Source organism: Anoplophora glabripennis, unplaced genomic scaffold (assembly GCF_000390285.2).
Source record: "Anoplophora glabripennis isolate ALB-LARVAE unplaced genomic scaffold, Agla_2.0 scaffold56, whole genome shotgun sequence".
Lineage (NCBI taxonomy): Eukaryota > Metazoa > Arthropoda > Insecta > Coleoptera > Cerambycidae > Anoplophora > Anoplophora glabripennis.
This window is the reverse complement of record NW_019416232.1, coordinates 18,673-31,765: the sequence shown is the minus strand read 5'-3', so window position 1 is coordinate 31,765 and position 13,093 is coordinate 18,673. Positions and strand designations below refer to the sequence as shown.

Genomic DNA, 13,093 nt, shown 5'->3' with positions numbered 1-13,093 from the left:
ACACGTTTCAAATTGCGACTTTTAGGTAAAAAAATCTATGACAGAAATAAATTGGTATAAAATATATTTTAGTTGCTAACCTCGTGGCTAGGGGGCACATTTATGTTGGTAATTTTTTTTCTAATCACAGCATGGAGCACATTTTTTTTTAAATGCTCAAATTTAAATTTCTACATTAAACGTTAAGAGGCGTTTTCCGAAACAATATCACACTGGGTGAATTTTCTCATAAAAACGCGTTCCTGCACTCCCTGCAACTTTTTAATTTTAGAGGACTCTATAGCAAGTAGGCAACCAACAATACATTTTTATTGATTTTATTACACAGTATGTCTAAATATGGATTAATGCACAAATAATAGACCTTCCCCCATTTTAACACAGATTTTCTATAAAATGGACTTAGTTTGAAACTCAAATTACTTTTTGGTGTGAAGAAATTTGTAATTTACTTGTTCAAAATCGGAAAATTACATATTTCTTTACAACAAAAAGTAATTTGAGATTCAAACTAACTTCAATTTATAGAAAATCTATGTTAGAATGGAGGAAAGTCTGTTATTTGTGCTATCTAGACAAAATGTAGAATAAAATCTATAAATATGTATTGTTGGTTGCCTATTTGCTATAGAGCCCTCTTAATTAAGAAAAATAAAGATGAAAACAGGGGATCCATATCTGCTTCCGTTTTAGAATGATTATAAAAAGTGGCGTGTCGAAGGGTCCGCGGTAAGCACGATTCTTTTAAAATGAAAAAAGTCTAGTGAGGCTCTGATAGCATTTTTGCATTACACTTTTAAAGAAAAATATGTGAAAAAATTTGTCAAATAAACCCTCGGACCAAAGGAATCAGCCAGTTTTTTATGAAACAATTTTTGGTTACCCAAGTCTAAAAAATAAACAAAAAATAACGCATCGATAATACACTTCATTTAGTTGTTTTAAAAATCATACCGTTTTCATTTAAATTTTGTTTGCTTATTGTCTGCTTCCATAGTTGATATCATATCAGAAGAGCGTAAGAGCCACTATAGTCGGTTTTGGGTTTTTAGGGCGTATGACCTCATTTAATCAATTCGCTTAATATATCAGAAGGGCGTATATATTCATAAACATCAACACTCTAATCTAACGCATTTTACTTAGGCGTATGAACCAATTTTGCAAAACTATAATATCAGAAAGGCGTATGCCTGTAAAATTTCAGATTTGGTTCGTACGCCCTTCTGATATGATGTCCTCGATATTTTATCCTAAAATTACTTACGTTTTTGAACGTTCAAAAAAAAAATGTCATGGTTTTGAAAACAAAAATAGATTGATTTTTGAAAAGTTAACTAAGTGACGTGATATAGTGGTGTTTGATTTTTTGGGTCTTTCAGTGAGATTTTTGAATGGTCAAAAATATACAGTTTCATGAAAACAACAGCTAAGGTTTATTAATTTTTTTCACCAAAAGAAACGAGGAAAAAAATAATTGCTCTAAGCGAATTACATTTTTTTTTTCTTTTAAAAGTCCTAATAAAAAGGTCTATCAATTCAGTATTACAAAAAAATTATAATATTTATTCGTAAATACTGTATTTACACCAGATATCCTGACACTCCCGCAATATTATTGCATCAATTTCAAAATCGAAAAAGATATGGACTCCTCGTTTTTACAATTATATTTGCTTAATCCTATTTCAAGCAATCAAAGGGATTCACTTTAATTTTTAAGAAATTTGCCCAAGTATTTGTTTTAAATAACACCCATATCATTCAGCATACAAATTAATTTATTTTTTTTACAATAAAAATGAATTAGATTCGAGACCATTAAAATTCAGATAAGGCAAACCCAAGTTTTGAGAAATTTGTTGCTGCGGCAATTAGAAAAAAAATTGTTCAAACCAAATTTGTTATGGACTGAATGGAGATTATAAAAGACATATTTCCGACCTGCATGGAACCAAAATATTTGAAAATATTAATGAACCAATGAACTTAAAAATATTTTATACCAACTTATTTCAGCCATACTTGTTAAAAGATCTTTTACCTGAAAATCGCGGCACGATGGGTGTCCAAGATACCGCCACGCCCCAGCCTTAACCGATCACGCTGTATACTCTGCAGTAAAACATCACTTCCGCAATTTATATCTGCAAGATAGCAAAATTTTACATAATGTGTAAGCTTTATTTTAAAATTTAGTTTAAAGAAGGCATAGCCCCTTATATTAAATATATTAATTTACAAGACACCTAATTAACCTAATTTGTTGGGGACCACTCCATGTTTTCTTCTGGTTTTTCGCTACTCGGTTGTGGCTGGTTGCCGTTTTGCTCCTGGGAATTTTGTTGATCGCCGGCATTCTTGTCCTCCTTCGGGGGAGACGGTGCTTTTGGTGGAGGTTTGTTCAGTACGGAATTAACCGTGTTCTCAAAGTTCGATTTCTCCTGTCTGATCTGGGCGACTGTGACTGGTGGCGGAAGGTGTTTGGGGGCGGTCGCAGATTTTACCCTAGCCTGTTCCAACCACTGGTAAGAAGATTTAAATGCTTGATCTACCTTAGAGATATCGTCGTCGGAGAGGTGAGCGTATTTTGCATCCTTTGATCTACAAAAAATATTTACTTATTTATTTACGTAATGGGTGCAAGCAAAATTATTAATACAAAAGTTAATAAATTAAATTTAATACATAAAATTTGTGGGTACACATGTCCGCAAGTGATCCATTTTAAGTATTACGTCAAGAGCGCCAGCCTGACCCCGAACCTGCCTAATAGTTGCAAGGACAAAGAACAAACGCGGGACGCACCATGGTTCCAAGAAAAGTCCACGGCAGATTGGCGCCGGGACCAAATACATATACATGTGAGCGACTCCATACCAAGACTCTCCAGTAAACGCTCGTCCCGACAAAACTTCGTTTTCACTAACTTTGTTTTCAATAAAAATACTTTTATTTTTACTGTTGAGACAGTTTTATTTTGCTGCATACCGCAAGCAACCCTCAAAATATATGAAAATTTAGCAAAATACAGTTTAAAATTTGTGTGCAACTCAAATAAATTAGTTATAGGTACAATGTAAGTGTAAGATTTTTGAATGAAAAAAAAAAAACACTACGCAATATAAACATAATAAATAAACAACAACTTTCATCGTCCTATCAAAAATATGAACCTGAAACTACAGACTATGCATGTGGACTACCTCAATCAATCAACCTGTGATATGACAATAAAGCACTAAATGAGCAAAAATATACAGGCCAATGTTAATTATGGTGAAAGGGGAATGGCGCAAAATGCCACCAGTTCATTTTATTACATTTTCACTTTCACCTCATTGATAATACGGTAGGTGACTTTATGTGTGAGATATTGGTCTTTACTGTAAATTGTAAATGAATCTTATACAGGGTGGTCCAAAAATACTGGAATGGCAGGATAGCTGGAAATATTCAAGCGGTAGGGTAAAAGTAAAGCACTTGGGGTTTAGGATTTTACCTTGGTTATCTGACGGTGACCTTGAATTTGACCTGGACCATGACCTTCAAGGTCATATCAAGGTCACGAGAATTTTTTTAAATAATTTTGACACCAAAAATGGAGTGGAAAATTTTACGTTCGAATATGACTTTGAAATGAGCATGAACATCATGAAAAATGTTCTCCACAGTAGTTCCAGGGTTCCTAATGCACACTAAACCGGTGACCTTGGATTTGACCTCTGCCCTGACCTCAAATTCCTTAGCCTCCGGTCATTTCAAGGTCAAGTTGGTTATTCTGTTACCCTCGATGACTACTATTGTCCACCCAAGACCGTCTATTACCCAGGGTGACCACTGTTGATCTTCAATGATCACCTTTTACCTTTGGTGACCACTAATGACTAACAGTGACCAACTGTTGCCTTTAGTGATCTTTAATAACTGACTGTGGCCGTATGTTGCCATCGGTGACCATTATTGACTAACCAAGAACATGTTACCTTTCGTGACCACTATTGACCACTAATAACCAACAGTGGTACTGTTGGGCCACTTTAGGACTTTTTGATATAAACCTTGATCTGGAGCTTCATGGCCATTTCAAGGTCATATCCGAATGTAAAATTTTCCACTCTCTCCATTTCCGGGGTCAAAATTACAGGATCCTGTTTAAAAAAATTATCGTGACCTTGCTGACCTTGAGGGACATGGTCCAGGTCAAATTCAAGGTCACCATCAGATAGCCAGGGAAAAATCCTGAACTCCTAGTGGTTTACTTTTATTGATTCATCCAAACCGAAATACCAAGTCAAATCTATACCGAGTTATACATTTTTGAAAAATTAAGAATGTATGTATTTTTTTAATTGTCTAATCATTGTTTATAATAAATTTCAACTTCATCTCAATTTAACATGTTTTATTGGTTTATAAATGCAATTCAAATATTTGGAACAAAATTTTGATAGATTTCCAGATCGAGATCCAAACATTTACACAAAAACCACAATTCAGGTTAGATAAGACTATTACAACAATGCCTACCATTATAGATACAAGAAGTTCAACTAAATTATTCATGTCTGGACTGCATTCGACTCTTTTAATTATTAAGTATAAATTTTGTAAAGGAAATGCTGCCAAACAGCTACTAGTCCAATCAATAGGTAGAAGAGCTTACAAAAAATACCATCTGGAAACAAAAAATATGGTGACAGGAAAAAAATTCTAAGATAGTGTATTTTTCCTGTGGTGCATAAACGGCGAAGTTAACTTAGATTAGAAAATTCATAAAAGTCAAAAAAATAGTTTTTCGCTAATGAAAATAAAATTTGAACTCCAATTAAAAAAAGTTAAATGAGAAAGTAAGTAAAAAATCCTATCGATTCGTATTTTTAAATATATCGATTGTTATATTAATTTTCGAGACATATCAAAAAAACCGTCAAAAATTGTCAATTTTTGTTTTTCTGTATCTCTTGCAAATGAAGGTTTTGAAACTTGTTACTTACTGTAAATGTAGCCCTCAACAAGCAAAAAAGTGCCTTTTTTAAATAAAAAAATATTAAAAACTTTTCGAGTTATATCGATTTTTCAAAAAAAAAGGTCATCTCGAAAATCGGTTCTTCTTGCTCAATGAATAGTTGTAGAGAAACGAATCAGGACTCATTTTTTTCCTTAAGAGTTGTACTTTCATAGTAACAAAGAGTTTATTCATTTCAAGTGTCCAAAAATGAAATGAAAAAAAAAATTTTTTGGTCGCGTTTTTCTTGAATTTTTTTCGATTTTCATTTCTCGATAATGTCTATTACAGGAATCGATTGCGGGCATTTTTACGCAAATTTAAAAAAAAACTGCTCTACAACCTTCTATAACCGAGATACCTTTTTTTTTCAAAAAATTCCACAGGCTGCTATTTAAGTGCTCTACATCCATTCTTACAGAGATTGAAGTTGAAGACTTATATTTTCAATAAAAAAATTCTGTTCATTTTAGCCATTGCCCCATTTTTAATTGAGTCAAACCGAAGCATTCAAGCGCGGTGCGAACTAACTGTAGTGGGCGGCGGAGTGGGGGTAACGCTACTCAGCTGCTCCGAAAACTGAATTTGCGTGTTCAAAAGTGCTCTTTCTTTCAAAATCTTCATTATCTCGACTTCTTCACGTATAGAAATCCTTATTAATTATTAAAATGTTAACAAGAGCTGATAGAATTTTGAAAGTAAGAGCGCTTTTGAATGCGCCAATTCAGTTTTCGAAGCGGCCGCATAGTGTTACCCCCACTCCACCACCCGCTACAGCTAGCTCGCGCCTCGCTCGAAATCAATTAAAAATGCAGAAGTGGCTAAAATGAACAACAGTATTTTTTTATTGAAAATATCAACTTCAATCTCTGTAAGAATAGATGATGTAGTACATAAATAGCGGCCTGTGGAATTTCTTGAAAAAAAAAATATATCTCGGCTCCAGAAGGTCGCAGAGCAACGTTTTTTTTTAATTAGCATAAAAATGCCAGCAATTGACTCCTGTAGGAGACATTATCGAGAAATGAAAATGGAAAAAGATATTCAAGAAAAACACAAAAAAATTTTTACTTTTTTCAGTCATTTTTGCACACTTGAAATGAATAAAATCTTTATCACTCTTTTTTACCACGAAAGTACAACTCTTAAGGAAGAAAAAGAGCCCCGATTCGTTTCTCTACTATTCGTCGAGCATGAGTCGATTTTCGTGACGACCTTTTTTTCCAAAAATCTATGTAACTCGAAAAATCTATATAACTCGAAAAGTCTTTAATATTTTGTAATTAAGAAAAATTGCACTTTTTTGCTTGCCGAGGGCTACATTTACAGCAAGTAACAAGTTTGAAAACCTTAATTTGCAAGAGATACAGGAAAAACAAAAAAAATTGATTTTTGACCATTTTTTCGATATATCCCGAAAAGTAAAATAACAATCGATATATTTAAAAATACCAGCCGATAGGTTTTTTAATAGCTACAACTTTCTCATTTAACTTTTTTAGATTGTAGTTCAAATTTTTTTTTATTAGCGAAAAACCGTTTTTTCGACTTTTATGAATTTTTTAGGTTAACTTCGCCGGCTATGCGCCACAGAAAAAATGCACCATCTTTTTTTAGAATTTTTTTTCCTATCACCATATTTTTTGTTTCCAGGTGATATTTATTTTAAATTTAACATAAGGCTGTAACAGATTGATTGGACTATACTGAGCATGTACAAAGTCTGCCTGATATAGGAACTCAACCCTGCAGTTTCATCCTAAAAAATATAACATTTTTCGAACGGGTCCATAGAGATCAGTGATTGAGTTATCATTTAATTGTGCAACATTTCAAAAAATAACTTCCTTCACAACTGTGGGTTTTTCCGACACGTAAACTTTTCAACTTTGCTGTATTCCAGGAAACAGTATCTTACACAAACATTTATGAAACACTTGATGTTATTGGTAACTTTCAGACTTCTTAGCGAAATGTTTGGTAAAAACGCACAGGATACATCGGACCTACATTACCAACAAAAACCTAATGCTATAACTCGAATAGAAGCAAATACTGAAGTTTCTGAAATTTTCTCTCGCCAAGTATCAAAACATGTCACATAGAAACGAAAAATGTGGAAAACAATCTCTTACCTAATCAACTCCAATGCCTTCATACAAAGCTGTAAAGACTTTGCAAAATCTTCGATAACGACGGGTCTGAGCTCCGTTTCCACTTTCCTTGTCTGAACCGGTTCCCCGATAGATTTCAGCTGAGCCAATTTGTCTATGTACACTTGCTTGTGACAGTCCTCTCCGTCCTCGTACAACCAATTCTCCATGTCATCGAGTTGTTTAACCAACTCGGCCCTGTTATTTTCCAAAATGTAGGGAGCCAGTTCATCATCGGAGGAAACTTTGCTACGCAACTCGTAAACGTATTCTTCAAAAGCATTCCTGGCGTCAGCCCTCTCTTTTTCCTGTTTATCAGAAGCGATCATCTTAAACTCTTGTTCGGTAAATTGATTCAGTTCGACTTGTGAGAAGCCGTTTGTGATGGACTCAATCGGGAGCTCGACACTTTTCACGGATTGCTTCTTCTTTTTGTCTTTATCGCCTTCCTAAAAATAAATTAGAACATTAAATTTTTCACGGTAATTCTTAATTGACACACAAATATAAATTTATATTTATATAGACAGTGACTACAACAAAAAAAACTGATTTCTACCTTACTTTTGAACACAAAGATTTTCATAATAGTGAAGTGTTTATCCACTTACATATGGTGCAACACAAGAAGTACATAGTATTTTCCAAGTACTCATTTCAGAATTTTTTCTTATACAAACAATTAGCTTTAAAACCCTCATTCTCGAGATACAGAGTGTTAAATTTCCAAAAAAAAATATATCTAACATATCTTCTGAACAAATAAGTAATTGGAATGGAATTTTGTGACCATAATACTTGAATAAAATGGCATTCAATATGAACAAATTAAAATTAGTCTTAAACTAGTAGTTACATTAGTTACATTTTCCTCAAAAATTATCTCAGAATTTTTTTTTTGTCGTTTTTGAAATAGAAAGCACAAAGACACTATTCCGGACACCGTTTTTAAAATAATTTCAATTTTAAATTTATCTAAATGTAAAACAGTAATTTTAATTGTTAATTTGTGTCAAAAATATTATCCATAGTAAAAATCGCGAAACACTCTTTAGATGGACTAATTAAATTAACAGCTGTAAACAAACTACTCGACAGATAGCGCTCAAACTTCACGTCCGGGTAGAGTATGCTGCTACCAACTAGGCATCAAAAAATAAATTTAAACCTACCGTATGTGGAAACTTAAATGACAAATTCCGGATACTTTTTAACAGAATATATACCGTCTTACTTTTAACACCCTGTATATAAAAAAACAAGTTTTGCCAGCAAATGTTTATACAGGGTATTCCACCTAAGAGGGATTCTTCTGTAAGTCTGTAACTGTAAAATTGTCCCACGATTCTAGGCAACTTTTATTAAAGCCATTTTTTTATAAATTTTACAGTTGCAGAGTTACAGAAGAATCCTTCTTAGGTGGAACACCCCGTATAAGTATTCTTATATTTAGACGACAATACTCCTAAATTTTTTACATGCCATTTGTCTTACACCTGAATTTAACTATTCCACGGTACAGAAAAACTTTTAAAACATTCCCAAAAGTAAGTCAGAAATCACTAAATACTTTGAAAAAAAAATAAACGGACCAAAGAAGCAGTGAAATATTTGTAACCAATTTTTTTCTAAGGCCTTTATTTTAAGAAGTTTGAAAATTTTACCACAAAAACGATAAAACTTATGGGTTTTACTTCAACTGTAAGATAAGAACCATAAAAAATTAAAACATTAATGACAGACCCTTAGAAAAATCATATCATATTTTAAAATTCCATAGAAAGTATGAAACTGACTTTTATCTTGCACAAACATATTTTAGTTTAATACGCACCACCAAAAATCAGCACTAATTTCAAAGAAAATTTTCTCAGAATGGATAACCTGATATCGATTTTTTTTTCAAAATTATAGGTCTATGTATGTATGTATGTATGTCGGAGGTTGGTGGAATTGTTTTTCCACCGTGGCACTTAGGCCTTATTAGGCCCCTTGTACACCCTCCTTCATTACTCGAGTACTTTTCTTCAAACCATCCTATTTACAACATTGGTGGCTTGGTGTCAAAACCTCATACAGTTTATGTATGATAGCATTATCTTGAGTTAGAGATTTTCTTTGCTCTGTTCCCTTTACCATTTATCGGGGACCACACGCATGCGAAAAATGTTGAGCGACCCAGGTCTCTGGCAGCCACGTCCCCGAGCCTGCCTTAGGTCACCCATCCAAATTCCAGCCTGTGTCCGTGATCCTTACCTTGATAGATCGAAATCTACCGGCCAAGACACCCGGCTAAGCGGTCCCCCCGTTATAGGTCTATACTTTAGTAACAAAAGGGAGTAGCAAAAGGGAGTAAGTTTTTTTTTCTCTCAAAATTTGAAACATTTTATAGGGTGTGCCAGCTAAAGTAAACATCTACTTGAATTGAATTCCATCTTCTCTGAAAAGTCTCGATTTTGAGTCATGTCAATATCTCCATTATTGAGATAAATAGTTGACACACTAGTTTACTGTACAAATTTAAAAACTTCACTCATTTTTTCATGGGTAATAGTAGGTATGTGTTCCCTGAATACAAATCTTAAATTCTTCTTTTATTTTTAATCAACTCAAGTTATAATTAGTTTTTTAAATGCACTTTAATTCTTGTGTACACCGCACCGCCACTGTGATATTCATGTATTTGTAACAAGATTGTTGGCAACCTACAGTGAGTGTGGAGGGAGATGGAGACAGTGCAGGTGACAAAGCGAAAGGGGTCATCTGTTGCTCCGCATTTGGTACATTTAACTGAATTTGAACGTTTTTCATCGCTGGAAGCCATCAATAGATTGCAGTTATCATCCTGGAGATAGGTCTGTTGTCTAATTAGCGACGAAAGTGGTATAGTTAGTGTTATAAGAACTGAGACCCGCAATGTAGAGTTGGCTATTTTATTTCTTGTCCAGTGTCGATTGTTATATTTAAACGGAAAACAATTTGTTATTAAATTCCAAACGAACTCTGTGTATCCTGAGGTCCACAAGTTAAAAGTGGCAGGTTACAGAGACTATGATAGCTTTGAACGATAACACACAAATATTGGACGAAAACAAATTCAGAGAAGTTTTATAAAAATCATGTGAGTAAACATACTATTTAATTTTGTGTATTTCATCATTATTCATTATTGCTTGAGTTTTTTGCTAGGTTACTTGTTAAGCACTGTTTGTGTGGCGAACGCCCACTCAACAGAAGTAACGAGCACGAAAAACCATTACCTAGCGGCGAATGGTGTGGTACTTTGATTTTTAAAAACCCTTCCTTTAAATGAGATTTACCAACAATATTGAGACCAGTTCCCAATTGTGCATGCGCTTCGACTAAAGTGCACCGTTCTTTGAGGTTACATTAGTTTGTCCAGTGGTGGGGTAGGAAAATTACTTAAAAAAGGTAAAAAAAATTAAGTTTTCACAAGGCAATTTGAAATAATATAATATTGATACGTGTTTCTAAAGGTCAAAAGAAACTTCTATAATGCGACCCCAACTCAAAGTTACACCCTGTATATGAAACATTTTGGCCATACGATTTAAGGTCTGGTTTCAAGTAAGAATCGACATGGCACCATTATTAGGAATATTAACTAATTGTCAGCAATATTTTTATTATCGATTTTGTTTCTTGTCGTCACCGATTTTTTGTTTTGTTTTTAAATTTTTGTAATAAACTGGTTTGCTTTAATTTACCTATGTATCTTAATTAATAATAAGAAAAATAAATTGTTCAAAAAAGATGAAACAAGTTTGATTCAAGTAAATATTGATGTAGCAACTAGCGCATGGTACAAATGGTATCACAATATTTTCTTTTGCACCACCACTAAATACTGAAATTTCAATAAAAATGTGTATATTAGTGTTGTTACTGAGAAATAAATCTGCAATTAAAAAAAATATATATCATTAAAATCAGATTAGCCATCGGCGAGATAGTCAATTTCAAAATTAAGGCTCATTTTTGGTGGTATATTCATCTTTTTACTTTTCTGAAGACTGAATTGTACAAAATTTCCCAGCCCATTCTTTACTGAAGCAAGTGCATCCACCTTAACCATATAAACTTACTTTTTGCTAAGCGCTATGAACTGATTACAAACTACAGAATCAGTAAGTAATTAATGGACTGTTGGTAGTCCAATCAATAAGTAGAAGAGCGTACAAAAAAATTCCTCCTGGAAACAAAAAATATGGTGATATAGGAAAAAAAATTCTAAGATAGTGTTCTTTTACTGTGGAACTTAAAACGGGGAAGTTAACCTAAAAAATTCATAAAAGTCGAAGAAAGGTTTTTCGCTAATAAAAAAAAATCTTGAACTTCAATCGAAAAAAGTTAAATAAGAAAGCTGTAGCTATTAAAAAAACCTATCGATTCATATTTTTAAATATATCGATTGCTATATTACTTTTCGAGATATATCAAAAAAACCGTCAAAAATCGACTTTTCTGTTTTGTTGTATCTCAAGGTTTTGAAACTTGTTACTTGTTGTAAATGTAGCTCTCGGCAAGCAAAATAAGTACCTTTTCTTAAATTAAAAAATATTGAAAATTTTTTGAGATCGATTTTTTAAAAAAGTCTTCTCAAAAATTGGCTCTTCTTGCTCGACAAATAGTCGTAGAGAAGCGAATCTGGACTCATTTTTCATCAAGAGTTGTACTTTCATAGTAACAGAGTTACAAGAATTTTATTAATTTCAAGTGTCCAAAAATGACTGAAAAAAGTAAAAAATTTTTGGTCGCGTTTTTCTTGAAGTTGTAGTTATTAAAAAAAACCTATCGATTAGTATTTTTAATTATATCGATTGTTATATTATTTTTCGAGATATACCGAAAAAAACGTCAAAAATCGATTTTTTCTTTTTTTCCTGTATCTCTTGCAAATTAAGGTTTTGAAACTTGTTACTTGCTGTAAATATAGCCCTTGGCAAGCAAAAAATTGCCATTTTATGAAATTAAAAAATATTAAAGATTTTTCGAGTTGTATTGATTTTTCGAAAAAATCGGCTCTTCTTGTTCGACGAATAGTCGTAGAGAAACGAATCAGGGCTCATTTTTTTTCCTTGAGAGTTGTACTTTCGTGGCAAAAAAGAATGATAACGATTTTATTCATTTCGTGTCCAAAAATGACTGAAATATGTAGAAAATTTTTGATCACGTTGCTCTACGACCTTCTGGAGCCGGGATAATATTTTTCTCCACAGACCGCTATTTAAGTGCTACAGCGTCCATTCTTACAGAGATTGAAGTTGAAAACATATTTTCAATAAAAAAATACTGTGATTCATTTTAGCTATTTCTACATTTTTAATTGTGCGTCAAACTGAAGCATTCCAGCATGGCGCGAGTTAACTGTAGAGGGCGGCGCTACTCGGCCGCTCCGAAATATGAATTCGTGCTTTCAAAAGCGCTCTTACTTTCAAAAAATCTTCATTATCTCTACTTTTGGACCACATACAAAAATCCTTTTGTACTTAATCTGGTGTAGCTCGACGAGATAAACCAAAAAATGACGTTTACGACGACCTCAAAAGCATAATTACCTTTGAAAAATGTAATTTTCCTTTAGTCTAAAATTCTCTCACCTCTTGTTAATATTTCAATAATTATTTATTAATTGTTTATGTCAAGTACCGTAACTCATATAATTTCAGTGTATAAAAATAATGAAAATGTAATAAAACCTGAAAGAAAGTGAAAGTTTTATGATGGGAGATATTATTTGTTATATATAATTATTAAAATGTTAACAAGAGATGAGATTTTTAGACTAAAGGAAAATTACATTTTTCAAAGGTAATTATGCATTTGAGGCCGTCGTAAATGTCATATTTTAGTTTATCCTGTAGAGCTACCCCAGATTAAGTACAAAAGAATTTTGTAGTGGTCCAGTTGT

At 33.0% G+C, this 13,093-nt stretch overlaps 1 protein-coding gene across 2 annotated transcripts in view; it reads right to left on the bottom strand.

The window, feature by feature from the left end:
• Positions 1 to 586: 586 nt before the first annotated feature.
• Positions 587 to 13,093, bottom strand: part of LOC108903657 (heat shock 70 kDa protein 4) — a 30,030-nt gene continuing 17,523 nt past the window's right edge. For both annotated transcript variants that reach the window (XM_018705902.2, XM_018705903.2), the window contains exons 9-10: positions 7,144 to 7,610; positions 587 to 2,604 (exon numbers count right to left, since the gene is read on the bottom strand). In XM_018705902.2, the coding sequence (XP_018561418.1) occupies positions 2,259 to 2,604; positions 7,144 to 7,610 (813 nt within the window). In that variant the 3' untranslated portion in view covers positions 587 to 2,258. The remainder of the gene's footprint in view (positions 2,605 to 7,143; positions 7,611 to 13,093) is intronic.